At 39.5% G+C, this 14,936-nt stretch overlaps 2 protein-coding genes across 2 annotated transcripts in view; both read left to right on the forward strand.

Moving 5' to 3' along the window:
* The window catches only part of LOC144984540 (uncharacterized), a 100,754-nt gene that overhangs the window by 12,436 nt on the left and 73,382 nt on the right, over positions 1 to 14,936 (forward strand). The window lies entirely within an intron of this gene.
* On the forward strand, positions 4,736 to 8,610 carry LOC101163603 (C-C chemokine receptor type 5). The gene is made up of 3 exons (XM_004078022.5): positions 4,736 to 4,847; positions 6,045 to 6,200; positions 6,269 to 8,610. The coding sequence occupies exons 1-3, from the start codon at positions 4,841 to 4,843 to the stop codon at positions 7,159 to 7,161; spliced, it is 1,056 nt and encodes a 351-aa protein (XP_004078070.1). The 5' UTR covers positions 4,736 to 4,840; the 3' UTR covers positions 7,162 to 8,610.

Raw genomic sequence — 14,936 nt, forward strand, 5'->3', positions numbered from 1 at the left:
AGAAGTTCAGGTTTTCTGCTATGCATCAACAAAAGGTGATGGTGGGGTCGCTTATCTAAGCCTCACAGGCTCAGACAGAGTCATCAAAGTAGGATTTGTTTTCGGTAAGGCCAGACTTTTGGCATCAGATCCAGATATGACAATTTCCCACTGCAACTCAGCAGTGCTAGCTATAGAAATGGCAGATCTGATTCAGGAGGAGGTCGATGTGGTAATAGATGAAGTAATCCTTTACACAGACTCTTAAAGTAGTACTTGGCGACATTTTCAATAAAAAGAGAAGTTTTTATGTGTAAATCCATAACTGAAGAGCGCATTAGGTGCTCTACTCTACCCTCCAAAAGCATATTTTACCCACACATTTAAACCCAGATGACCATGCCTGCTGAGCATCTGTAGTCCTGCCTGTCTGAAAAAAGAAATACTGAAATAACTATTTGATCTGCTCTACCCTGCAAATGACTCTGAACTATGTCCTGAGGTTGTGTCCCGAATCCCATCCCTGTCATCTTGCTCGACATTGTTTTCGTGGTTAGACAATATTATTGCATATCTGATACCTCAGCCTGAACTCCAGACAGGGAGCAAATTTGGGGCAACAAGTTTTAAAAGACTCTCCAGTTGGAGGGGCTACAGGAAACCTTTTACCAGGTTACAATGTGTTGCCACAAGCACAATATTGAGTTATATTTGTTTGTTCAAAGAAACAGCCACAAAAGGGACCAAAACCTGAGGCTGGCAGTGTCAGTAACAATTTATATGCTGACCTTTTAAATGAAATGTTTTATTGAATAGTTTAGATATTAGCTTTATTTCAGTTTAGGTTTTTTTATGTTCTGAACTAGACAGAGAAGAGATAAACAGTAATTCACTCATTCTCAATTAAAAGAGTGATTAACGTTGCAATAGCCTAATGTTGTTAAAATAAAATATAATTTTGCTGCAAAAGAGTGGCATTTTTTGCACAACCACACAAAAATACTGCAACAATCACAGTAGGACCATGCAGCACCCTGGGCAGTTCACCAGGCGGCTCTGTAAGAAGTCAGCCTTTGCAGATTCCCCCAAACCCATGTGAGGAGGGTGCCAGCAGATGGCAGAGGCCCCCGACAAGAAGAAAGAAAAGTCTAGACCAGCCAGGCTGAGATGTAATATGATACCAATTTGGGAATCATCAGGATCACCCTCACCCAATAAACAGGAGGCAACCCAGGAGCCAATGTGTCCAGGACAAAACCATTGTGTTAATCACCAGGATGTCATCACATGAAGTCCAGCTCTTCTATGTGGTGCCATCTTGCTGCACATTGCTGTCGTGGTAACACAACGTAAGTGCATATTAGCCTAAAATCCACATAAAGTTTTGCTGTTTCCAGCCAAAGTTGTCTAAATGGTAAATAGTTGAACCAACATTTGCATTAAAAATGTTTTAGATACAAAGCCTTATTTGTGTGTGAGCCTTTATGAGCTTTAAACAGAATTTTATTTGAATTGTATTAATTTCACACTCTGATCATCTTTTTTTAAAGTAAAGTCCCACTATCTGTCACACTTAGGTGTGTAATTTATTCGCAATTGACCCATCCCCTGAGGAAGCAGTGAGCTGCAGGCGAGGCATGCCGGGAGGCAGCGTTAAGGGTCTTGCCCAAGGATCTGGCCCTCACTGGGTGATGTTAATTGCTCACCATTGCCCCATTACCATTGTTCATTCCCCTCTGAGAACCCTGGTTTCCTGCGTGGCAGCCGTCCACCTTACCAATCGAGCTACCCAGCCACTTTTAATTGTAATTATGCTGGTTACAGCCAAACCTGTGTCTTTCTCTAGGATATTGTTTCTGCAGAGCAGCAGGAATTCATCCGAAATTTGCCCCGAGTTGTTGGTGGGACTGTAGGCGCAGAGTAAGCTTGTGCTCATTTCCCATCAGCCCTTTGTTTACACTCTCTCCCGATAATCTACAGCACTTCACAACTCCAAGCAACCATTAGCAATACAACAAAATGGTGAAATATATTGAAGCAAGATCTAGTATCTACAAGTGGATGCATCAGAATGGAGCGGAGCAGGGAGCTTGTGGCCTTCCGATTGTAGTTTTTACGCGACAACCACAAGCTTTTCAAACTGCATTTTTTCGTCTGCTCCTGTTCTACTGGGATTTGAAACAAAAAAACTCAGAAACATAGTGCTAATCCTGCATCAAGAGAAAAATTCTACAAGAACATGTTAAAAACACCATTTTCACTGCATGGGGTCTTTAAAAGAAATAGAATTTCCTGTGATAGATTTGTTTTTTTTTGTACAGAGCAGCACCTTGGCAAATGGTTCGGGAGGCTGATTACCACATTGTGTTGGAAAATGTATTTGGAACTAAGGAGTATATGGATCGCTACATGACACTAATGCTGTAGAGCAGGGGTCGGGAACCTATGGCTCGCGAGCCATATATGGCTCTTTTGATGGTCACATGTGGCTCGCAGACAAATCCTTAATTATACTTTTTTTTTTCATTAGACCAGTCCTTCTCGGGCGCGATGCAATGCCAGAGGCGCGCAGTAGTAGCGGTGCTTGGAGAAAAAACTATCAGTTTACTGTTATCTATTATTTCACAGAGTTTGTACCAGCCGGAAACCTTTGAATTGCCTCCCTGAGGAAGAGCGCGCAGTTTTGGGGACGGGATGTGTGAGGAAAAAAGCAGAGGGGGTGGGGTGTGGGGGGGGGGGGGGGGGGGGACCGGCAGCAGGTGAATCGCGCAGAGATGGTAAAAACGTAAACCTGCTGCCCGTCACTCCTGCAGCGTGGGTGTGTGTGTTTGGTTCCATGTCTGTCTCACATCTAAAGAACATTCAGACCTACGATCACGTTTAAAGTCTCAACGCCTGCATGAAGCAGAAACTCACCACGGATCAACCAGACTAGACCATCAGCAAAACCACCACGAGAAATACTCATCATTTATTAGCAACAGTATAACAATGTTATTAAAAAGAATCCACAGACTTATTGGACTTTAAAAATGTTGAAATTACATCAAATGCACACATTCACTTGTATATTTAGTTTTAAACATATTGTCGCGGACTGAGTTTAACTTGGCTGTTGGGCCGCGTTAAAAGTTCTGGAGTTCATGGAACGCATCGTTCAAGCAGAGATCTGATTGGCCCTCAGGGCTGTCGCTCAGCCTGTTGTTAGGGAGTTTGGACCAATGGGGTTCAGCCATGGGCCGAATAAGGAAATGGGAGGGCTGGAGCAGGACGGGGGAATATAAAGTTGGGAGAAGTGCTCTCGTCTCGGCGGGAGAGATTCAGGAGTTGCTGAATTGATTGTACGGCGTTTGTTGCGGTCTACAGTAACCAGAATAAAGAACCCTAAAAGAGGTTAAGTCTCCGTGCCTTAGTGTGGGAAAGGGACACTACATTATTGTATGGCTCTTTCGAAATTACATTTAAAAATATGTGGCGTTTATGGCTCTCCTGGCCAAAAAGGTTCCCGACCCCTGCTGTAGAGGTTCAGGCTGAACAGGAAAGAAAGACAACAAAAGGCAAAAATGGATGATGCCTGTCTAAGTGAGAATAACTGAATCCATTTATCCATGCATCCATTTTTAGAACCAGCCAAATCCCTTTCAAGATCACAGGGCTGCTGGAGCCAACCCATCTACTGTTGGGCAAGGAGGACACCCTGAGCATGTTGCCAGTCTGTTACGCTGCCACACTATCATACAATCTACATAACCAATCAAGAGACACCAATTAACCTGTGACGCATGTCTTTGAACTGTGGGAGGAAGCTGGAGTGCCTGCCTGTACAGTGAGTACATGCAAACTCTCCGCTGAAAGGTCTCAGTCGGGATTTGAGCTGAGACTTTCTTGCTGTGAGGCAAGAGTGCTAACCACTGCCCCACCCCTCTATAACTCCAATATTGTTTAAACTTACTAACTGTGATATCCTACTGGCCAACAGTAATACAACTACAACTACATTAGAACTGGTAAGAAAGAGGCACAAGTTCTGCAGGGAGACTCCACTGTGAAGTGCCCAAGAATGGCCTGAAACTTACTGCAGCCTCATTTTCACCATAAGAGGTCAGTATTGACACACTTTTTTTTATGGCGAACCAGTCTGAAATGACTGTCCTGTTGTGGACCCTAACATAGATTTAAATTATATAAGATAAACTAGAAACAAGACCAAGTGTTGAGATTTAAGAAACAGGGGATTTAACAAGGTTTGCTCAGTGTATAAATTCAAAAAAGGACATTTTCAATCATCATTTATATTCAAAGATATGTTGTTCATCTAAAATCTCTGAAAAAAGGATGCTAAAACCAAAAAGAAAAGAAACAAATAAAAACGGTAGTATATCATATATTAGAAGCATTGCTGCATCTTATTTGAAAAATAATAAAAATAATAAATGAATAAAACAAACAACAATATTTTGAACCCAAGTGTCTTTTGTGTATTAAAGTCTGCCTATAGTGACAATTTTTATTGGTTCTGTTTGTGTTCTACCTGCCCATGTATGGGTGATTGGGGGTTTAGACTGTAGAGCAATTTGGGTTTTCATCAAGGTAGAAAATATCTATATAATTATATGCCATTGACATCAGTGGTTTGCATGTTCCCTACAGGTTGTGTGCATCTTTTTTTGTGACTGATGTGTGAAATGTGTGGGTATCTGCAGGAAGTGAAAACTGCAGTTCTGCTTTTTTTCAGATGTATTTATTAATAGAAGAAACTTCTAGCGAGTTCTTCATTGTGCATTGGAACGCTTCGCATGTAAACAAAGTAACCAAGGAGTAACCAAGATCAGAATTCTGCCTTCTATTTGATCAATGAGACATGGCAGGTAAATAAGTATTCATTAAATGTTTAATTCAAATAAAATGTAATTTAATGACATTTTGTTACAATAAATATCTTATCTAATCATTAACTTATTTTCCATGTTGAAATCCTATCTTTGAAGTTAATCACTCGTTAACTGGTTGTTGTGGTTGTTTTTGTATATTTATAATTTTCTTAAATTGCACTATTAATTTTTGGATTAGCATTGTAATTATTTCAACAATTATTTGCAATGTACTTCTACTTCTTTTTCTATTTCTACTTCTAGTTCTATTAAAGTAAGGATTTCGATGTAATGCTACTTTTTTAGCTTGTCTTTTTTTTTATTGTTATTGACTGTCTAAAATCGACTACGCTTATAAGCCGGAGCTCCTATAAAGTAGCTTTGCAATACAATATTTTTTACCATTACCTAATCTGGTAATAATGAAAAATGAGCCGTTTTTAATTTATAATGAGAACCTGGACCAATGGATTATGTTTTTAATTCTATCAAGTCTTTAATACCTATTGATGCAAGTACATATCAAACCACTTCTGCTCCAAACTCAATTTAGCATTTTCTTGAAAATAAAACCATATGTATATGTATAAATAGACATATATGTCTAAATATATATCACTATATGTAACCCTTGTGCTATCCTAGGCACTTTAACGTTGGGAGTTGGGTCATCTAGACCCACTAGACAGTACTCTGAACCTTTTTTCTTCAATGATTTGTGATCTTCACTGGTGTCCATGGATTACATGAAATCTTTTCACCATTATCCACCTTTGTCATGGTAGGGAGAACACGTCAATGTAAGGGTGGGGTCATCTAAGATAGCACAAGGGGTATATATATATATATATATATATATATATATATATATATATATATATATATATATATATATATATATATATATATATATATATATATATATATATATATATATATATATATATATATATACATTCATCCATCCATCCATCCATACATACATACATCCATACATACATCCATACATACATACATACATACATACATACATATATATATATATGCATTTATATATATAGTGCAACTAATGTGATGGGGTGACCAAAAACGTGATCAATCTACCGATTTTTCTCATTCAGAACTTATGTAAAATCTAATTGAATTGTTTCTTTTTGTCCAGAAACCGATGTGTTTATAAATCTTTTTCTGCAGATAATATATCATTTTTCGCTAGCACCACAACGGATTACTCATCTTACTATGACGGCGATGAAGGTGGTGCTCCATGTGATATGAATGACATAAAGACCTTCAGTAGAGGTTTTTTAATCACTCTCTACAGCTTGGTTTTCGTCTTGGGCTTTTTAGGTAAGTTGGTTCAGTTTTGAAGAGTCCAAAATACAAGAATGTGACATTAACTATTTTCCTTTTTTAAGGTAATGGCCTTGTGGTTTGTGTCCTGGTGAAGCACTGGAAGCAGAGCAACCTGACGGACATATGTCTTTTCAACCTGGCTCTTTCTGACCTCCTCTTCGTGATCACACTGCCTTTTTACGCAAACTTGTCAATGATGGGCTACTGGACCTTCGGAAACTTCATGTGCCACATCTTGTCAGGATTCCACCGAACAGGCTTCTTCAGCAGCATCTTCTTCATGATTATCATGACGCTAGACCGCTACATTGTTATCTTGTACAGTCACAAAGTAGCACGATACCGCACAATGAGGCTAACCATCGCTCTGACCCTCACCTCCTGGATTTTGAGCGCCTGTGTTTCTCTGCCGTCTTTCATCTTTACAAAAGTCTCAAACTACTCTGGTAAACAAGACGAATGTTATTTCTTCCCCGAAAATGAAGATTGGTATCATTATGACCTGTTTGCAACAAACATGCTGGGTCTAATCCTGCCTTTGTTGGTGATGGTAGCTTGCTACTCCAGGATCATTCCTGTACTGGTGAAGATGAAAACTGCAAAGAAGCACCGCGTTGTTAAGCTGATCATCTCTATAGTGGGAGTCTTCTTCTTGTTCTGGGCGCCATACAACATTTCCCTTTTCTTGAACTTTTTGCTTTTACAACAAATAATCCCTTCCACATGTAATGGAGACAAAAACCTGAGACTGGCAGTGTCAGTGACAGAAGCTTTTGCTTACACTCATTGCTGCCTGAATCCCATTATATATGCCTTTGTAGGACAAAAGTTTATGAGACGGGCTTTGCAAATGCTGAAAAAATTCGTGCCAATCACCACCAGAGATCTCACAGAGGGTTCATCCAGAAGGAGCTCAGTTCAGTCCAGGTCTTCTGGGGTCTCTTTCATGATGTAGGGGAATAAGTCTCTTGGTTTGTGCCACTAATTAGCAACCAAAATTAATTTGGCCTATATTATGCTAAATCAACTTTTTGAGCTTATAAGTGCATTATAATGTTAATTCCTCACAAAAACACCTCAAAGCGGTATTTTAATCCCTTCACGCATTTCTGAGTATTCCTCTAAATACCTGCCCTCTGAGCACTAGCCCCTCCACCAGCCCCTCCACGAGAAGGAGTGGGTTCTCACATTGTGACGTGGATAAGGGAGGAAAAGCCCCTTCCAGGAAGAGTCAGCGCTACCAGCACTGCCCCCAGACTAACACCCACACCCACTTTCTCTACAGAGCCAGCTGTGATCAGCCAAACCCCTTTTATTTTATACACACAATAGCCACATCTATCTTTGCAAAAGTTTGGATGTTGTTTGTTTTTCGTGAGAGAAATACAGACACACTGCCTAGGCCAGGTTGACGTCAATAAAAGGGTGGCACCAACAAGGACAAGAAGGCATTTTTTCACAGATTGAGTCATCTAGGGTTCTGGGGAGGAAAATGAACTACCAAAAATAACTAATATTTCATAAAAGAAATGTCCTTAGTTTTCCAATGGTAAAATGTCTATGTAGCTTACTATAAAAGGCTTAAGAAAAGCTTGATATTGGCTCTTTAAAATATATCTGTACATATTTTAACATTGTTTAAAATTACACTCCATTGCCTTTTTTTTATAATGCTATCCTTTTCTGATGTTGATGATGAAGGAAACTTTGGCATGCAAACACAATCTAATCTGAGCAACTAATGCCACCCACAGAGTATGAATAATGTGTGTCTGTGACATCACACCTTTTTTTTAAAAAAACCTTGCAAAGCTTTTAACTCAGCCTGCAAAAAAATCTATAAAGGACTGTGAAAAGCTGCACTGTGGTGTGGTGGTTTAGTATGCTGAACTCACTGGGTCCTGTCTGTGTGGAGTTTGCATGTTCTACCCATGCATGCAGGGGGCTCTCCAGGCTCTCCAGCTTCCTCCCACAGTCCAAGAACATGCTTCATAGGTTCAGATCATCATTGTAAGTGAGAACTGATCTTCCTTGAAAAAAACAAAAAAATTCACAGTTACAGAAGTAATACTTGTGTATATATAGCAACTCTTTATGGGAAAAAAAGTGTTCACTCATTTATCATGCCATTGTATTTGTTATATTTCATTCATTTTTATGCAGTAGTCATCTATGATCTTGCACTAGACAAAGTGCAGACTCATTTTGAGCGTGGAACTACTTTTTCTTATGAAAACCTTTATGATGATCAAAGATGCACAAACTCCAAAGAAAACTATTTTGCATTTCTTTTACTTGTTTGTTGTTTGTTTGCATTGTTTTTTAAGTTCAAAGATCAAATCATTTTTGAAAACATGTTTTCTGATTACTGAATGAGTGTTATGTATTAAATACAAAATCTAAAGATTAACAAAGTATCTTATTGACATCTCATTATTATAACTTTGTGTATGTTGACATTTTGTGTCGCTTGGCACAATAATTGTTGGGTCTAATCTAAATCAACATTTCTCAACTATATTTGAGCTGGAAGAAAGGACACGGACTCACTTTAAATCTTTTCTCGAGGAGAGCATACAGGAACATACTCACGCAATTCTCCATTTGCTCTGAGTTTTCAAAGGTCTGCCTCCTCACTTTTATTCAAAATCAGGGTGTTTCCCTACATACAGATGCTTCGAAAAGGGAGGGGTAACAATGCTGGCCACACAGGTCAATTGTACATAAAACAGAGAGACATCTGTTCCCAGGAGATTGCTTAGTTAACCCCAGGGGATTAGGGCCATTTCTGCAGATCAAAGGTCAATAGTCAGCTCCTGTGGCTTCAGGGCCATTCTTGCAGGTCAAAGGTGGACTTCTAATTCCCAGCTCAATGCAGAGATAAATTCTTCCCGCTTTCTCAGAGCTGTTTTTTCGCAGACAAGTATACACTTTTTACAGTTAGAAAGTTCAGAGTAAATATGGGATAACTTATGTACAAATTTATTCTAACAATAATCAAACATGACATTTGTTGAGTAGCCTTTCTTTTATTGTTAGATTTAGTTTCAACATAGGGCTGCACAGTGGTCAATGCCCTTGCCTCACACCGAGAAGAGGCCGGATCAAATTTTGGCTGGGTCCTTTTTCTATGTGGAGTTTGCATGTTCTCCTTGTGCATGCATGGGGTACAGTCCAAAACATGCTTCACAGGTTAATTAGTGTCTCCAAATTGCCCCTAGGTGTGCATGTGAGTGTGTGGTCCCGCTACAGACTCATGACCTATTCAGGGTATAGCCCAACATTAGCTAAGACAGGCTCCAGCAGTCCTGTGACCCTAAAAGGGATTCAGCTGGTTCTTAGGATGAATGGATGTGTTCATACTATTACTATTTGGACTTTACAGTCACTTTAAAATGAGAAAAACTATTTGAATTAAATGCCATTTCAAGAAAACCTAGAAAGGGAAATTGTATGAGAAAAAAGTTCATTGTACTGTAATACATGTACCTGTCTTAGTGTGTTGAGTTATGGCATGCAAAAGCATTTCTGAGAAAACCACTTTAACACCTTTCAGCTGCATGTTAAGGGTGTAGGAAATGAAAGCCCAGAAATGACTTTGCCAGACATGATCTGTGTTGCAGACTTTAATGTTAAAAAAAGTAATAACGATGCATTAAAGGAGAATGGTGTGTGCTTTAAAGTGCTACATGGGATTGTACATATTCAAGAGTGTTGATTTTTGTAAAAGATGGTGGTGAAAAATACGTTTTTCACTTTTTCTCCAAGTGTTCTCATGTTTTTACATATTCATTTGTCATTTTAGTCAGTCTGTCCATGTCCAATACAGGATCCCTGTAGTACTGTATATTGGATATTGCAATTACTTCCACCAAACATTTCAAATTCTACAGCTATCACTGTCAATTTTGTCCATACTGTGCTGATATTTTGAATTGGCTAATGGCTCTCAGGGAGCCAGGTTGCCAGTAAACAGACTAAATGAGGAACTGCCGCCCTGTGAATCTATTGACAACACCAAAATGTGAATTGACTTTCACGTCACCCATGTACCTTGGATGGGTGTCAATACTGAGAGACAGGTGATGCACAGGAACATGGACACTGCAACCTTCTCAGAAATACATAATGTTGCATAGACAATGTCAGCTGGAGATGCAACAGAATGGAGACAAAAGAGGATGTTGATGTTAAAGATCCACTCACATGCATCTGACTCATCGTGTATTTGTAATGTTGTGCTGCAGAGGAGCTGAAAGGAACCAACTTTGGGTAAATTAAGATGGTAGGTGGTGGCCAAAGATCTGGCTCTCACTGTTCACCAAGCAATGCAAGGTGGGAGCTCTTTGATCCTGGTCATAATGGAGTTTGGAGTGTGAATGTTTGAGATTGTGGACAGGTCTCCTTTGTACAGGTAGCCAGTTCAAGCAGGCGACATTAATACAGGAAATGAGTGGAGGACAGAAGAGCCCCTTAAAAAAGGGGAAACAGATCTGTAAGAGCAGTCTTGCTTCTTGATGACCGAATACTTATTTTACCGAGGAAATCTGATCAATAATTTTATTAACAATCCTACAATGTGATTTTTGGATTATTTTCCTCTATTCTGTGTCTCAGATTTTTATGAAAATTACTGACCTCTCTCATCTTTAAACTAAATGACTAAATACTAATTTACCCCACTTTATTTTGCTTAATGGCCAGAAGGACGTTTCACGCCAGATGAGGAAGCTCAGTCTGTGGTGGATACACTGCTCCAGGGGAAGCTTGGCAGACTTGGAGTGCCATTTACACCAGTGGTCCCCAACCACCGGGCCACGGACCGGTACCGGGCCGCGGGACACTTGGCATCGGGTCGCACAGAAAGGAAAAATAATTTCCATTTTATTGTTTTTGTTTGTTTTTTTTTTTTAAAAAAAAACGCTTTATTTTTGAAAAGTGACCAGATTCTCTCTGTCACATCCTTCACACTTAACGAACGTCAAAGTCGCGACACCAAACATCACGTGATACACCCCGTTAAAATTAAACCCAAACAACCAAAATGAGCAAAAAAACAAACTTCTTTAGAAAGTTGTTTTGACAAGGGGAAATGGTCCAATGAATGGGACAGAAGAGGAACCTGCACCCGCTAAAAAAGGGAAATCTGCCTTTAACAGGCAGTATCAAGAAACCTATTTAAAATATGGATTTATCGCCACGGGCAATTCCCACGCACCAAACCCGCTGTGCGTAATATGCGGTGACCGGCTCTCCAATGAGGCGATGAATCCTTCAAAATTGCCCCACCACCGGTCCTCGGTAAACGTGTCTTGCATTGTATGGAAGCGATTCTGTAGCAGAAATAAAAAGCAAACTCAAAACCAGAAATGCTTTTTCATTTTCAAAATGAAGCTGCATTTTTTGATTAAAAAATAAAATGAAAAAGCAATCCACCAAAATGCTTTTTCATTTCCTTCCTCAACCCAGCTTATTCTTTCACTTAATTAATATTAAAATGAAAATGGTATTTGACATTTCATTTTCAAGACGTTCTCTGCTAAATGTGTAGCATAATTCATTTAGAAAAGTCTAATTTGACAATTAAAATGGATTAATAGAAATGCTTTTTAATTTTCAAAATGAAGCTGCATTTTTTGACTCAAAATTAAAATGAAAAAGTAATATTTCAAAATGCTTTTTCATTTTATACTTAAATCCGCTTATTCTGTGTCATAATTAAAACGAAAATGCAAAGAGGGGATTGCATTTGCATTTTAACATCCACCCTGCGCACCTTGTCGCAATATTCGTTTAGAAAAAGCATTAGCAGAAGGGAGGCAGGGCGATGACGTCACTACTTTCTCCGCGTGTGCGGCTGCTGACACACACACGCACCAGGAGCAGACTGTGTTAGCGGCAGAGACGAGGGTTTTGTGTTGGTTGTGGACTTCTGATGAGTTCCCACAGCTTCTCAGGACTACTTAGCAGCATGCCCGCCTTCTGCGGTCCTCCTCCTGACGCACCGCGGACAAGCTTTTTTCTTCAGACCGCCAGCTGCGGTGACAAAAACGTTGGGGACCACTGATTTATATCTATCATGGGAATAATTTAAGTGGATTTAAGGCAGTTTCTCACAAATGTGCAGGAAATCATAACAAATAAACTTCAGGTTGGGACACGCATCTAAAGCTTCTACATTACTTTGGGAGGAAAAATAAGATGAGAAGCATCTTAATATCAGAACTGGCTCTTAAATTAAAACATTTAACAAAATATATAGATAACATCAGATTAACACTTGATCATGCATGTCTGGCAAAATGTGAATTATGAGCTTCAAAAGCTTTGATTTTAGAATGTTGTCTGCCAGAAAATGTCAATGTGGATGGAAAGGCTGTCTTGCAAGGACGGAAGTCCTTTCCTCCCTCCAATCATTTACACACACATACACACTTCTTAGAACAATGTAGGGATGTGTCTTCTCCAAGGACCCTTTTTTCTTTTTTCCAAGGACACTTTGACACACTTGGACAAAACAAGGTACGAGCGCAACTTGCAATTCTGCAATTAAAAGTTGACCGGTCTACCTTTTGTACCCCAGCCCCTTTTGTATTTATAGTATTAGACAACTTTGTTGTGTATTAGGCAAGGTGTTTGATAAATGATGCAAACATTTGCAAAGAGCCTCCCAAAAATGTTTAAAACACTCATGTCAGTCCAGAAGAAAAGGCTCCAAAGGCCACGGTTTTTTCCCTTTGGCCGAACTCACGCACAACAAAATCTGAAAAGGTGTTATGACTAGATAGTGAGAAACGGACCTGCTTGTAATGGTCAGTTTACAGTTTGTAGTGAAATTACAAATTCTATCACAAAATGCAATGAAGTGAACATAAGTGCTTTTTGCATTTGTGTGACTTTGTGTGAACACTATGTTTAATTGTACCCCAGTTCAATTTCTGATCCATGAGCTAATGGACTGATTAAATAGTACCTAAAGGATAGCAATGCTTGATCCTACAGAAACAGATGCGGTTTTATAAAGAAGTGAGCTAAATAAAAGATAAATAAGGTTTTTTTTTTCCAGTAGAGTACATTAAGAAATGTTCTCCAAAACTAGTGCCGATATATTGAAACTTTTAAAAAATCATTTCTGTTGAGAAACCCTTTTTTATGTACAATCTTTTAGCAGTTTTATGGTTTTTTTGTGTGTGTTTATGGTCCATAAAAGTTAACGTAGGTATCGACATCTTCTTTATGATGCTTGATGTTGTTTTACGCTTCCTTTAAAAAGCGGAAACTGCAGTTTTTTTGACATCTTATCTGACACGATCTATTAAGCATCTGTGAAGGAAGAAGGCGGCTGACTGCACTGTTCTAGGGATGCATGAGGGTACTTTACAGTTATTTACTAAAGCTTAATATCTCTCAGACTTACTAACTATACTTCCATAACATCAGTGCCTTTAAAAATTCCATGCGTTTTTGTATCTCTTATTTGCTTATAAAAGACAGAATTACTTCTTTTTTCCATTTTCCATACCGTGTCATTTAAAAAAAAATACTGTTCATGCAACTTTTACTCATAGCCTCTCAGACTGTATATGTGGCAGCCGGATTGCTCAGCTGGTTAAGTGCAGGACCGGCACATGGGGCCCAATGACCTTCATCCTGTCCTGGTCCTTGAGCAAAACCCTTGGGGCCATGTGGTCACAAGTCTGGGGCCCAAGTCTGGAGCCAAATCCAAACTAATTCCTTACCCCTATAGCTTTTACCTACCCCTACGGGGTCACAGGGTTGACGGAGCCTATCCCGGCCACTTCTGGGCGAAGGCAAGAGACAAGTGGAGATATATGGAAAAAATAGTCCCTTCAAATTCAGACATTACTACCACTTAATGATGTCAAGAATAGTCGCTGGTCATCTATGTTAGGGCACAGCTGCCAGTGCTCGGGAAATGCATAATAACATTGGTTTTAGAACGATGTTATTAGTCATGCAAAATTGTGCAAGTCATGCAAAATCAAAAAAGACATTACTTACATTAAAATGTGAACTTCTGTGTTACAGACCACACCCACATAAAGAAATGCATTTTTTCGCTACGTCCAACCACTAAAGCTCCAAATGCCCCTTCAAATGGAGCAATTGGGAGAAGCCAGAGGGGTAGGGGATGAATTCAGATTCGGCCTGGGTCTCCCTGTACCAGTCCCAAGCCTAGATAAAATATAGGGTTGTGTCAGGGAGAGCATCCTGCATTAAACTCTCTGCCAAACCACTTGTTCAAATCAGTGAAAGCTACTTTGTTGTGGCGACCCCTGAAGAGATATTTCAGAGGTGAACAACAACAACGCATGTAGAATTTCCAAATAGTTCAATCCATTTACAAGACAACTTGTCTCTGTTTTTGTTGTGAATAGAGGTCCTATCTGTACACTTGGATAACAAAAACAATGTCATGATTCTGTCCTGAACCTTCACGTTTAGCCTCCTTTTTCCTCCACTCTGATTTTGCTCACCTGTGCAGCCATCCAACAGTTTTGTAAGAGGCACGGGTTCACTCCTTCACTGCCAGCGCTTTTTTGTGAATATCTTCAATCAACTCACATTTCTGACCCTTTGTTGTTAAGAGGTCTGCCTGTCCCTTTAGGAAGTTTCTAGCTTGTTTCTCCTCCTCTGCTTCAACCTGGGAGATTGAGGAGTGTTTGGATTCCTTGCCTCATTACTTTGCTGAGAAGTGCTTCTCATCGC

This window comes from Oryzias latipes, chromosome 16, assembly GCF_053564925.1.
Source record: "Oryzias latipes strain Hd-rR chromosome 16, Olatipes_Hd-rR_3.1".
Lineage (NCBI taxonomy): Eukaryota > Metazoa > Chordata > Actinopteri > Beloniformes > Adrianichthyidae > Oryzias > Oryzias latipes.

Coding starts and splice junctions, on each gene's coding strand:
- LOC101163603 (XM_004078022.5), top strand. Junction 6,201..6,268: donor TTTCGTCTTGGGCTTTTTAG/GTAAGTTGGTTC, acceptor TCCTTTTTTAAG/GTAATGGCCTTGTGGTTTGT.